At 44.4% G+C, this 14,706-nt stretch overlaps 1 protein-coding gene across 10 annotated transcripts in view; it reads left to right on the forward strand.

Annotated features, from left to right (window-relative positions):
- LOC139279924 (uncharacterized) overlaps positions 1-14,706 on the forward strand; it is a 164,054-nt gene that overhangs the window by 76,180 nt on the left and 73,168 nt on the right. For all 10 annotated transcript variants that reach the window (XM_070899247.1, XM_070899246.1, XM_070899245.1 and 7 more), the window contains 2 exons: positions 6,625-6,730; positions 13,373-13,514. In XM_070899247.1, coding sequence (XP_070755348.1) covers positions 6,625-6,730; positions 13,373-13,514 — 248 coding nt within the window. The remainder of the gene's footprint in view (positions 1-6,624; positions 6,731-13,372; positions 13,515-14,706) is intronic.

Below are 14,706 nucleotides of genomic sequence, written 5' to 3' on the forward strand. Positions count from 1 at the left end.
GGGAAGAGTAACCATAATATGGTAGAATTCTTTATTAAGATGGAGAGTGACAGTGTTAATTCAGAGACAAGGGTCCTGAACTTAAGGAAAGGTAACTTCGATGGTATGAGACATGAATTGGCTCGGATAGATTGGCAAATGATACAAAGAGTTGACAATGGATAGGCAATGGCAGGCATTTATAGATCACATGGATGAACTTCAACAATTGTACATTCCTGTCTGGAGTAAAAAATAAAATGGGGAATGTAACTCAACAGGGCTAACAAGGGAAATTAGGGATAGTGTTAAATCCAAGGAAGAGGCATATAAATTGGCCAGAAAAAGCAGCAAACCTGAGGACTGGGAGAAATTTAAAATTCAACAGAGGAGGACAAAGGGTTTGATTAGGAGGGGGAAAATGGAGTATGAGAGGAAGCTTGCAGGGAACATAAAAACTGGCTGCAAAAGCTCCTATAGATATGTGAAGAGAAAAGGATTAGTGAAGACCATCGTAGGTCCTTTGCAGTCAGAATCAGGTGAATTTATAATGGGGAACAAAGAAATGGCAGACCAATTGAACAAATACTTTGGATCTGCCTTCACTAAGGAAAACACAAATAACCTTCAGGAAATACTAGGGGTTCGAGAGTCTAGCGAAAAGGAGGAACTGAAGGAAATCCTTATTAGTCAAGAAATTGTGTTAGGAAAATTGATGGGATTGAAGGCCGATAAATCCCCAGGGCCTGATAGACTGCATCCCAGAGTACTTAAAGAAGTGCTCCGAGAAATAGTAGATGCATTGGTCATCATTTTCCAACATTCCATTGACTCTGGATCAGTTCCTATGGACTGGAGGGTAGCTAATGTAACACCACTTTTTAAAAAAGGAGGGAGAGAGAAAACACGGAATTATAGACCAGTTAGCCTGACATTGGTGGTGGGGAAAATGTTGAAATCAGTTATTAAAGATGAAATAGCAGCGCATTTGGAAAGCAGTGACAGGATCGGTCCAAGTCAGCATGGATTTATGAAAGGGAAATCATGCTTGACAAATCTTCTAGAATTTTTTGAGGATGTAACTAGTAGAGTGGACAAGGGAGAACTAGTGGATGTGGTGTATTTGGACTTTTAAAAGGCTTTTGACAAGGTCCCACACAAGAGATTAGTGTGCAAAATTAAAGCACATGGTATTGGGGGTAATGTATTGAAGTGGATAGAAAACTGGTTGGCAGACAGGAAACAGAGAGTCGGAATAAACGGGTCCTTTTCAGAATGGCAGGCAGTGACCAGTGGGTGCCGCAGGGTTCAGTGCTGGGACACCAGCTATTTTCAATATACATCAATGATTTAACTGAAGGAATTGAATGTAATATCTCCAAGTTTGCAGATGATACTAAGCTAGGTGGCAGTGTGAGCTGTGAGGAGGATGCTAAGAGGCTGCAGGGTGACTTGGACAGGTAGGTGAGTGGGCAAATGCATGGCAGATGCAATATAATGTGGATAAATGTGAGGTTATCCACTTTGGTGGCAAAAACAGGAAGACAGAATATTATCTGAATGGTGACAGATTAGGAAAAGGGGAGGTGCAACGAGACCTGGGTGTCATGGTACATCAGTCATTGAAGGTTGGCATGCAGGTACAGCAGGCGGTGAAGAAGGCAAATGGCAAATGGCAAGTTGGCCTTCATAGCTAGAGGATTTGAGTATAGGAGCAGGGAGGTCTTACTGCAGTTATACAGCGTCTTGGTGAGGCCCCACCTGGAATATTGTGTTCAGTTGTGGTCTCCTAATCTGAGGAAAGATGTTCTTGCTCTTGAGGGAGTACAGCGAAGGTTCACCAGACTGATTCCCCGGATGGCAGGACTGACATGAGGAGAGACTGGCTTGTATCCACTGGAGTTTAGAAGAATGAGAGGGGATCTCATAGAAACACATACAATTCTGGCGGGATTGGACAGGTTAGAGGCAGGAAGAATGTTCCCGTTGCTGGGGAGTTCCAGAACCAGGGGTCACAGTCTAAGAATATGGGGTAAGCCATTTAGGACAGAGATGAGAAGAAACATCTTCACTCAGAGTGGGTAACCTGTGCAATTCTCTATCGCAGAAAGTTGTTGAGGCCAGATCGTTAGATATATTCAAAAGAGAGTTAGATATGACCCTTACGGCCAAAGGGATCAAGGGGTATGGAGAGAAAGCAGGAAAGGGGTACTGAGGATGAATGATCAGCCATGATCTTACTGAATGGCGGTGCAGGCTCGAAGGGCCAAATGGCCTGCTCCTGCACCTAATTTCTATGTTTCTGTGTTTCTAAGAGCTTATTCATGCCATCCTGCCCCCTCCCCTGCTGCTAATCGATCATCTGCTGTTATATTTTGCAGAAGTTGCGCCCATCGCTGAGCAATCACAAGCCCCTGCCACAGAGGAAGAATCATTCACGGAAGAGCCTGAGCAGGATGAAGCCTTTCATGCAGAACTTCCACAGGAAGATCAGGATGAGGATAAGCAGGAAGATCAGGGGGAGTGGCAAGGCCCCGATGTTGAGACTATGACAGTACATCTGCAGGAGGTGCTGCTGCACGTGGATGTACCAACCCCTTTCCAGACCGCTACGAGCGAGGGGACACTTCATGGTGTCACACAGTCCGAGGTTGCGGGTCCCAGTGGGTTGCAGTGAGCCACACCCAGGGTGAGGTGGGGAAGGAGAGTTCAAGAGCTCTCTCCTGAAATGCAGGATCCAACAGACATGGTTCAGCTCATGGCAATGAGTGGGGAGAGCATTGAGCTTACCCAATCACTCCTTACTCCATGGGAGGGGTGGGTGATGAGATAGCAGGATTGTCGTCAGAAGTAAAGACACTCTCAGGAGAAATGGGAACACTGTCAGAGCAGATTAGGGAGGGAATGCCAGAGTTAGCTGATACACTGTCGGGGCAGATTAGGGAGGGAATGTCGGAGGTAGCTGCTGCAATAAGGGAACATGCCCATGCTCTCTTTGCCCAGTGGCGAATGACGGAATCACTTACTGCCACTCGCACTCCAATCCCCAGACCAAACTTAGGTGGTGTGCCGGTGCATTCACACGCCAAGGAAGAGACTGAGGAGGCCCGAGCCGAGTCTGTCACAATGCCGTCTCTTAGGGCCCACACCCACCAACAAGAAAAATCGCTGCCCACGAGATGCTCAAAAAAAGCAACTTGGTTCCAGCGGGAGAAGGCCTGCGTCATTGGCCAAGGGTAGAGGCAGCAAGGGCAAGCGCGGCGGGCGGGCGGGCGGTCTTAGAGTAATGGAGAGGAGAGAGGGCTGAGCTAAAGTTTGTTTACTGCTGCTGTTGTTGTTACTGTTGTTCTGATGTTTATTGTTATTTACCGATATTACTTGAAGAGTTTAAAGTTTTTAAGTCATGTAACTTGAAAAGCAAGTTTTTAAGTAATCTTAATGGAAAAGTTTAAAGTTTGTAACAAAAATATTTTTGTTAAAGTTTAGTCAAATACAAGTGTAAAAATGTTCAATAAACGTAATTCTTTTTTCAATTAAACCAGAATATTAAACGTTATTCTTTAAATTAACGCAACAGTCAACCAACATGGTGACTAATCAGATGTACCACTCAGCCTTCATGCAGCAAAGCTTTCAAGGAGTAGCCACTGACGCAAGGCTCTTGCAATGGTTATAGGTGCACGAGGGCCCCCCCTCCTCCACCGTCGCCCTGCGGGTTGAGGTGGTGCAATGGGTTCCTCCTGCTGCTCCTCCTCCTCCTCCTGCTGCTCCTCCTCATCAGCCTGCTCGTTGTCCTCCTCATCCCCTGTCGCCTGAGGTTGCTCTTCAACTTCCAGTGCCTGTTGCCTCATGATCGCTAAGTGGTGCAGCATGTAGCACACGACCGACCATCTCAGGGGCGTATTGCAGGTAACCTCCAGAATGGTCCAGGCATCGGAAAGGCTGCTTTAGTATTGCAATTGTCCTCTCAATGATGCTGCTTCTGGTTATGTGGGGCATGTTGTATTGATGCTCGGCTTCTGTCCAGTATTGAGTAGGGGGATCATGAGCCAGGTGGCGAGCCCGTCACCTTTGTCCTCCAGCAGCCAGCCCTACCCTTCTGGCTGCTGCTGAAAAATTGCAGATATAGCGCTCTCGCATAAGATGAACGCACCATGGGTGCTCCCTGGGTATCTGGCATATTGTCTTATTAATCTTCTTCTTTGCAATAGCCATGAAGCAAAACACTCTTATTGCACGAGGCATTGCTAGGATCGCCCCAATTGTTTTTTCTTAGTTGCAAACGAAATGAAACTACTCACACAAAGCACTCACACCTTTTCCCTCTCCCTGCAAAAGCTTGACGCCCTAGTCCATGGACACATGCTGGTCTGCGCATGCGCATCACTAAGCTCGGTTTCCATGGTTACACGACGCTCAAGGCAGAGATTTGGGGTACACACACAGCACAAAATATACAGCATAACATGAAGACTGGGGGCAATATTCAATATTTATTGTTAGTTCTGCAACAAATTGGTTTTCTCCCCTCTCCGATGATCACTAGGCTTGAGGCATGGAGCCACTGTCATCCCGAGCCGAATGGTCCCCTGCCCACGCTGCCGCTGCAATCCCGGGCCGAAAGACCCCCCAAGCACCCCCCCCCACTGCCATGTCTTCAGCTCAGCTAAAACAATGGCGTCTTCTCTCCGCTGATTTTCTCTTCCCTCCGCCGATTTCCTTAAGTGCAGGGAAGGTTTTTCATAAGGGTGCAGCGTGCTGTTTCAGCAAAAAATCGTACGTGGTCAAACTCTCTTAATTGGCCAGAAGTGTCGCAGCTGACAGGTTCTGCCCCCAGTGATGTAAAAAAATCATAAAGTAAAAAAATTGGACGTACCTACTTTAGAACAGCGCAGAAACTTTGGCCAAACTTGCAGATTTTAGTCTGCTCAAAAAAAAGCATCATGGGCCAAAGAACTCCTATCTTTCTTTTCTTGCTTTCTTGCTTTCTTTCTTGCTTTCTTTCTTGCTTTCTTTCTTGCTTTCTTGCTTTCTTGCTTTCGATGTCTAGTACTTCACCCAAATTACCATTCTTCTCCTCATTCTAGAACATAATGCCCGGCGGAGCTCAGCTTATTCAGTATCTGGTTTTGTAATAGAATAAAAGTACATGTGATGGAAACTGAAATATTGACAAACTGTATATATTCAACAAAATCATTGAATCTGTTCGAAGCAGAGATTTCCTTCGACGTTAAAGTTTAGTACTGTGCTTTGATGGTGCTAACTATTCTACTGAGTTGATGCACTTGAATCACTTCTTTTTGCCTACCTGCTCCATTCATGAGATTCCTAGATATGAACTTCGTGAGGTGATACTGCAGACTAGCAACTTTAAAGTCCAAAGTAATGTCAGAAAGGACATTTGAAAGACTTGTTTTAACTGAGGTGCTCAGTAAAGGGGTAAGGCTTGTAGTGAAGGACATCAGCTTTGAGAACAGTAGGTGAGGGTATGAGGGAAATCAGTCATCGTGATTAGATGATGCCAAGCTTGGTTGTAAAAATCTGTAGATTGTCGGAGGAGGGGAATATTGAGGGGTTCAGAGGTTTTACAGTTTTACTAACCTGGGAAAGAATTACTTTAAGTAGGAGATGGTGCACTGATTCTTGATCTCAGCACAATGAAGATTTGGAAAATGTGTTGGATGGCCTGTATGGAGCTTAAGAAGTACAAGAAAGGAATGGTCTAAGGAGCTATAACTATAGTCGTATCAATACAACATAGAGTGTTGAGAAAAGTTATGAGAGCGAGAGGGGGGAATTATTGAGATTAGAAATGAAGGAGTCTCCCCATCAGACAACAACTTGCATCATGTAGGAAGTGCAAGAGAGTTGGTAGAAAAGCCTCACCAGGATATGGAAACAGTACTTAAGTATTGGGCAGTCTAGTGCTTTATCGAGCATAAGGGCTATGAAGGGGAAAGGAATACGTGACACATATTTCCCTTTATTTTATCACATTGACGATACTACAGTGGTTATGATAAACTTTTTTAATTTTATAGGATTTCAGCTTATCAAATGAAAACAAACTTGCAGTTCATTTTCTGAGGTTTGTAAACAGCAATGTTTTCATCGTAAAATCTGGATTTTACAGATGCACTTAAAGAACTAAGTGACATTGAAGGGTGACAATGAGCATATATAACTGGCAGAGCTGGATGATGTAATCTATCCTTCTAGTTGTGGACCAGTACTGAGCTGTCTGGTCTAGTTTAGCACCCAGGGACAGCTCCGATGTCATTCCATGGAATTTGTCGTGGATGTGCTCGCTGCTCCCAGCAAGCGCTGCTCCCAGCAAGCACCACTCCCAGATGTGTGTAGACCCAAAATGATGGGTCTCAAATTAAGATAAAAGTATCTCCTCTGGGGTAGGAGGTTTCCTTCCAATTTGTTTGCGTAACCCAGCTTGGGGAGTACTTTATACTTCCCCCATGCTCACATACACGCATATGCATTCACATGCAAGTATGAAAGCTAAGGTAGTGAAAATAGGGTTGCAATATTTATGTTGTAGGGTTTGGACTGTTCCAATTTAAGGTTTTCTTTTTGCTGTAATTTTTTTCCCCTTTGTCTTTTGGTTTTGTCCAAAATCTTTGTGTGCAGCAATTTGATACAAGATTCGATTGTTCCAAAGATTTTACTGAACTGCAAGAGGACCAAGAGCTTGAAGAGACTGCAGGAGAGATGTTGGACTTTGGCTCAGACCAAGGTAGAGATGACACTGCTAATATGAACTATTCCTACACATCAGTTCATTCCTCTACACAAGGAATGATACTCCAGTCACAGTGACATTACTACCCGTTTATAATGAGCATCTCAGCACTGCTTTGGTTTGTGCTGGAGTGGGCTTCACAGATAATCGGAACCCCTTCCTTGGCTATCAAAGCATTTAGTATCTGCATGCATATTGACTAGCTCATTCATTCCATTTATTAAAGGAGTTTGCTCCAGTTCAACTGCAGGAATCAGTCAGTCTGAGAATTACCAATTTTCTTAGCATCATCATCATCATAGACAGTCCCTTGAAATCGAGGAAGACTTGCTTCCACTCTAAAAGTGAGTTCTCAGGTGACTGTACAGTCCAATGCAGGAATTACAGTCTCTGTCACAGGTGGGACAGACAATGGTTGAATGAAAGGGTGGGTGGGGAGCCTGGTTTGCCGCACACTCCTTCCGCTGTCTACGTTTGATTTCTGCATGCTCTCGGCGACGAGACTCGAGGTGCTCAGTGCCCTCCCGGATGCACTTCCTCCACTTTGGGCGGTCTTGGGCGAGGGACCCCCAGGTGCCGGTGGGGATGTTGCACTTTATCAAGGAGGCTTTGAGTCAGGGTCAGGTGAGATTTGCAACTTGAAGAGACAGAGAATGCAGCAGTTTCTCTAGCGTTTGAACTGCCCTGGTTGTTCGCTAACCGATTGCAAACTTGATGCTTTTCTCCCATTTCATCCAACCTGAAATCTTGGCAGGCATGGAATGTGGGAGCAAACTTCAGTCTGAAAGGATTTCACTGTGTTACAGCAACAGTGTACGTGTATCATGGATTTGACTGTGAAAGGGATCGATCGTGGTGCATGGTGAAGACAAGTTAAACCCAATTCATTCATGCTGTCTATCTCATTGCTGCTATTAAATTCCATAGGCTGTAAGTCAATAAAGTGCAATTCATCTCTTAACTTAATTTATTGATCAGAGCTTGACACTGAGACTTTTGATATGGTGTGCAACTAGAAGTGTTTTAGAAGTTGTATGAATGGTTAATAATTCAATCAATATAGAAGCAGTCAAGTGAAAAATCTGTCTTGTGAAAAGCTTCTGAAGAAAAAGAACTTGCATTTATATAGTGCCTTCACATCCTCAGGGCATCTTAAAGCACTTCAAAAGCTAATTAAGTACTTTTGAAGTGTAATCACTGTTGTTTTGTAGGAAAAAGCAGCAGCCAATTTCCACGCAGCAAGGTCCCACAAACAGCAGAGAGATAAATGACCAGGCTATCTGTTTTGGTGGTGTTGGTCAAGAGATAAATGTTGGCCAGGACATCATGAGAATCCCTCCTCACCTTCGAATAGTACTGTGGTATCTTTTATATAGGGCCTCGGTTTAACATCTCATCTGAAAGACGTCATCTCTGACAGTGCAGCACTCCCTCAGTACTGCACTGAAATGTCAGCCTAGACTGCACTGAAATGTCAGCCTAGACAGCCTGCACAAGTCTATAGTTGGACTTGAACTCAGGTGAGAGTGCTGCCACTGAGCAGCGGCTAACACCTACATCTGCCACAATCCTACATGACTGTCGAAACAGCCATTTGGATTTGCACCGGCTGAAACAGATTTAGAGTCCCTTACCTGAGATTAGTTATCTGTTCGGTGTCGAACCTTGCATACATGGCCACATCAAAATAACGGCAAGAACACGAAGGTTATCAGAGAAGGTTCACAAGGTTGATTCCTAAGATGAAGGGGTTATATGAAGAAAGGTTGAGCAGGTTGGGCCTATACTCATTGGAGTTTAGAAGAATGAGAGGTGATCTTACTGAAACTAATAAGATTCTGAGGGGGCTTGATAGGGTAGATGCAGAGAGAATGCTTCCCTTCGTGGGGGAATCTAGAACTAGGGGACATAGTGGATAAGTCCCCAGGCCCGGATGAAATGCATCACAGGCTGTTAAGCGAAGTAAAAGAGGAAATAGCAGAGGCCTTGACCATCATTTTGCAGTCTTCTTTGGATTCAGGCATGGTGCCAGAGGACTGGAGGACTGCTAATGTGGTACCCTTGTTTAAGAAGGGAGAAAGGGATAGGCTGAGTAATTACAGGCTTGTCAGCCTAACCTCAGTGGTGGGAAAATTACTGGAAAAAATCCTGAAAGGCAGAATAAATCTACATTTAGAAAGACACTGATTAATCAGGGACAATCAGTATGGATTTGTTAAGGGACGATCGTGATTGACTAACCTGATTGAATTTTTTTTTGAGGAGTTAACCAGGAGAGTCGATGAGGGTAGTGCGTACGATGCAGTATATATGGACTTTAGCAAAGCTTTTGATGAGGTCCCACATGGCAGACTGGTCATGAAGGTAAAAGCCAGTGGGTTCCAGGGCAAAGTGGCAAGTTGGATCCAGAATTGGCTTAGAGGTAGGAAGCAAGGTTAATGGTTGATAGATGTTTTTGTGACTGGAAGAATGTTTCCAGTGGGGTTCCACAGGGCTCAGTACTGGGTCCCTTGCCTTTTGTGGTATACATCAATGATGTAGATTTGAATATAGGGGGTATGATTAAGAAGTTTGCAAATGACACTAATATTGGCTGTGTGGTTGATAATGAAGAGGAAAGTCATGGACTGTAGGAGGATATCAATCTACTGGTCAGGTGGGCAGAACACTGGCAAATGGAATTTAATTCAGAGAAGTGTGAGGTAATGCACTTGGGGAGAGCTAATAAGGAAAGGGTATACACATTAAACGGTAGACCACTTTGAAGTGTAGATCAACAAAGGGATCTTGGAGTGCTTGTTCACATATTCCTGAAAGTAGCAGGCCAGATGGATAAGGTGGTTAAGAAGGCAAACGGTATGCTTGTCTTTATTGGCTGAGGCATAGAATACAAGAGTAGGGAGGTTAAGCTTAAATTGTATAATACACTGGTTAGGCCACAGCTGGAATACTGCGTGCAGTTCTGGTCACCATATTATAGGAAGGACGTGATTGCATTGGAGAGGGTGCAGAGGAGATTTATGAGGATGCTGTCTGGAATGGAGAATCTTAGCTATGTGGAGAGAGTGGATAGGCTGGGTTTGTTCTCCTTGGAACAGAGAAGGCTGAGGAGACCTCATTGAGGTGTATAAAATTTTGAGGGGCCTGGATATAGTGGATAGCAAGGGCCTATTTCTCTTGGTGGAGGGGTCAATTACGAGGGGGCATAGGTTTAAGGTGGTTGGTGGAAGGTTTAGAGGGGATTTGAGAGGAGGCTTCTTCACACACAGGGTTGTGGTAGAGGGAGAAACCATCACCACATTTAAAAAGTGCTTGAATGGGCACTTGAAGTGCCGTAACCTGCAGGGTTACGGATCTAGAGTTAGTAAGTGGGATTAGTCTGGATAACCTCTTGTTGGCTGGCACAAATATGATGGTAAGTACTTCAGGGAATCTAATACGGCCAGAGTGATCTCCTGTACTAGTTTCGATTGCCTGGATGGGTCGGAGAGGATTTTCCCAGATTTTTTTCCCCAATTGGCCTGGGCCAATTTTATCTTTTTTTGCCTCTCCGGGTGGGGTGGAGTGTAAAATGTTGCAATACATGGGGTATCACAGTTGTGTGGGGTGGACTGGTTGGGTTGGGTGCTCTTTGCCTTTCCGCCATTGTTCACTGTTCATAGGTTTGTATGTAACCTTCAGGGCTGCTGATCGATGGCCGTGTGGCTCTATAGATATGTGAAGAGAAAAAGATTAGTGAAGACAAACGTAGGTCCCTTGCAGTCCGATTCAGGTGAATTTATAATGGGGTACAAAGAAATGGCAGACCAGTTGAACAACTACTTTGGTTCTGTCTTCATGAAGGAAGACACAAATAACCTTCCGGGTGTACTAGGGGACCGAGGGTTTAGTGAGAAGGAGGAACTGAAGGATATCCTTATAAGGCGGGAAATTGTGTTAGGGAAATTGATGGGATTGAAGGCCGATTAATCCCCGGGGCCTGATAGTCTGCATCCCAGAATACTTAAGGAAGTGGCCCTAGAAATAGTGGATGCATTAGTGATCATTTTCCAACAGTCTATCGACTCTGGATCAGTTTCTCTGGACTGGAGGGTAGCTAATGTAACACCACTTTTTTTTAAATGAGGGAGAGAGAAAATGGGTAATTATACACCAGTTAACCTGACATCAGTAGTGGGGAAAATGTTGGAATCAATTATTAAAGATGAAATAACAGCGCATTTGGAAAGCAGTGACAGGATCGGTCCAAGTCAACATGGATTTATGAAAGGGAAATCATGCTTGACAAATCTTCTGGAATTTTTTGAGGATGTAACTAGTAGAGTGGACAAGGGAGAACCAGTGGATGTGGTGTATTTGGACTTTCAAAAGACTTTTGACAAGGTCCCACACAAGAGATTGGTGTGCAAAATTAAAGCACATGGTATTGGGGGTAATGTACTGATGTGGATAGAGAACTGGTTGGCAGCCAGGAAGCAGAGAATCGGGATAAACGGATCCTTTTCAGAATGGCAGGCAGTGACTAGTGGGGTGCCGCAGGGCTCAGTGCTGGGACCCAGCTAGTTACAATATACATTAATGATTTGGATGAAGGAATTGAGTGTAATATCTCCAAGTTTGCAGATGATACTAAACTGGGTGGCGGTGTGAGCTGTGAGGAGGACACGAGGAGGCTGCAGGGTGACTTGGACAGGTTAGGTGAGTGGGCAAATGCATGGCAGATGCAGTATAATGTGGATAAATGTGAGGTTATCCACTTTGTGGGCAAAAACACGAAGGCAGAATATTATCTAAATGGCGGTAGATTAGGAAAAGGGGAGGTGCAACGAGACCTGGGTGTCATGGTACATCAGTCATTGAAAGTTGGCATGCAGGTACAGCAGGTGGTGAAGAATGCTAATGTTATGTTGGCCTTCATAGCTAGGGGATTTGAGTATATGAGCAGGGAGGTCTTACTGCAGTTGTACAGGTCCTTGGTGAGGCCTCACCTGGAATATTGTGTTCAGTTTTGGTCTCCTAATCTGAGGAAGGACGTTTTTGCTATTGAGGGAGTGCAGCGAAGGTTCACCAGACTGATTTCCGGGATGGTTTTACTGACGTATGAGGAGAAACTGGATCGACTGGGCCTTTATTCACTGGAGTTTAGAAGGATGAGAGGAGATCTCATAGAAACATATAAAATTCTGACGGGATGGGACAGGTTAGATGCAGGAAGAATGTTCCTGATGTTGTGGAAGTCCAGAACCAGGGGACATAGTCTAAGGATAAGAGGTAAGCCATTTAGGACTGAGATGAGGAGAAACTTCTTTACTCAGAGAGTTGTTAACCTGTGGAATTCCCTACCGCAGAGAGTTGTTGATGCCAGTTCATTGGATATATTCAAGAAGGAGTTAGATATGGCCCCTACGGCTAAAGGGATCAAGGGGTATGGAGAGAAAGCAGGAAAGGGGTACTGAGATGAATGATCAGCCATGATCTTATTGAATGGTGGTGCAGGCTCGAAGGGCCGAATGGCCTACTCCTGCACCTATTTTCTATGTCAGCTGGCGCGGACACAATAGGCCGAGATGGCCTCCTTCTGTGCTGTATATTTCTATGTTGCTATAGTTTCAGAATAAGAGGTCACGCATTTCAAATGGAGATGAGGAGGAATTTCTTCTCTGAGGGTCGTGAATCTTTGGAATTCTTTACCGCAGAGAGCTGTGAAGGCTGGGTCATTCAATATATTTAAGTGCAGATCGACAGATTTTTGAATGATAAAGGAGTCAAGGTTTATGGGGAGTGGGTGGAGAAGTGGCGGTGAGGCCAGTGTCAGATCAGGCATGGTCTTATTAAATAGTGGAGCAGGCTCGAGGGGCCAAATGGCCTACTCCTGTTCCTATTATGTTCTTGATGTTCAAATAGACAGTTTTTGCATCGGCCCTTCCATCACATGTGGGAATGCATATTAGGAAATTGTGCACTCCCAGCCCATGGTTCTCTGTCCATTAATTTTAGTGGGTGGAAAATCTCAATTGAGATGTGTAATTTCCTGATATGCCCACGCCTGCATTGATTGGGAGTGATGAAGTGGAGAATCTCCCCAGTACCTCTGTCTGCACGTTCCCAAATTAACAAAAATAAGTGTCATAATAGATCATTAGAACAAATCCCATTCTTTAAAAACATTTTTTTAAGACATTTTGTGCTCATCAAGATGTGGGTGCTTCAATCGGGAAACTGAAGACTTTCGGGCATCCAGCATCAGCACCAAACACTCCCAGATCAACTACAGCCCCTCCACCTTCGGAAGATCTCTCTACTCTGCCCCAGCTAAACATGCTTTAGGCCACTCCTCCTAAGAATGCCCCCAGTGCAGCACTGTGACATTTCCATTGGTCACATTAGCTATTCTATGACCTCTCATAGTAAGATTACCATTTAGTCCCAAAATGTGCTATGGGTTCATGACCATTGCACTGTAGGATTCTACCAGCCAGCAGAAGAGGAAACTTTCACCCCATTGGGTTGGCTTGGATTTGAGCCCAAGACCCAGAGGTGAAAGGGTCATTGTTCTAATGTACTAACCTTCTGTTTCCCTGTCTTGCTCTCTGTTGGTAGTTTATTGAGCGTCTCTGATGTTTCTCTTCTGTTCAGTTCCGCTGCAGCAAATGGTAAGAAGACAGAGGAAGAATCGGAGAAGTACTGCTCCCACTGCTCGCATTGTTATACCTCGGCTGTCCAGTGAAGAAATCAGGAGTAACGTGTGCAGCTCATTTCATGAGATCCTGATGCATAGGTACTCTAACATTAACTAGAATATAGTGCAGTGCATGTGTTACCTTTACTATTGTCTGTGGTCGCACAAAACAATACCATTCCAATTCTCCGGCTGAAACAGGTTTAGAATCCCTTCCCTGGGATTAATTAGCTGTTAAATGCTGAACTTGTGCCCATTCCCAAATAAATCCAAGATCACAAAGGGAGATTGAAGTGAGCCAGAGTTTGGCATCTGAAGATTAGCAAAAAGGTTTGGGTTTGACAATCCTTTTTGGTGCTAATCCCCATTGATAGGTTGTCCTCATTTTGTAATATTATTCTCCCTCCCCTCTCAGACTTTTTCAGAAACTTCATTCCCCATTGAGAGGACAGGCAAACGTCTGGAGTTGACTCGCACTTGGATTTTCCATCCATTCCTGTGGGACAACGCCTTCTCATCGTGGCCTGGCTGGGAATGGGATATCACTGTGTGAGGACTCTATGTAGAGCCCTGGTATAATGGTCCAACACACTGCCCAAGTACATCACTTTCTGTTGGCTTTTGAATGTTTTCTGTCAGTTTCTGAATATGATAAGTCTGCTTTGATGTATGACTCCAGCAGTATCGGTGTTCTTCGGCGTTAGATGGGTAGCAATCCCACTTGAGTGAGAAGGTTGTCATTTCAAGCCCCACTCCAGAGAATTGAGCACAAAATCTAGGCCAACACTCTAGTGCAGTGCTGAGGGAGTGCTGCACTGCCAGAGGTGCCGTTTTTCAGATGAGACATTAAACCGAGGCCCCCTTTACCCTCTCAAGTGGACGTAAAGGATCCCATAGCACTATTTTTGAAAAAGAGCAGGGGAGTTTTCCACACTGACCAATATTTATCCCTGAGCCAACATCATTAAAATAACAGGTTGTTTGGTCATTTATTTCATTGCTGTTTGTCAGATTTTGCTGAGCGCAAATTGGCTGCCACGTTTCCTACATTACAACAGTGACTACACTTCTAAAGTACTTCGTTGGCTGTAAAGCACTTTGGAACGTCCCGATGTCGTGAAAGGGGCTATATAAATGCAAATTCTTTCTTCTTACTTATTGAAAGCTTTTAGAGAGGCCATAACTTGTGTGATACTCTATTGATCCTGATGTGGGTAAACAGAGTTAGCACTGTTCAGCTGAAATATATTCAGAGCAAAATATTTCATTATTCATAGATAATTGTGTTTGT

The sequence above is a fragment of the Pristiophorus japonicus genome, chromosome 14, assembly GCF_044704955.1.
Source record: "Pristiophorus japonicus isolate sPriJap1 chromosome 14, sPriJap1.hap1, whole genome shotgun sequence".
Classification (NCBI taxonomy): Eukaryota; Metazoa; Chordata; class Chondrichthyes; family Pristiophoridae; genus Pristiophorus; species Pristiophorus japonicus.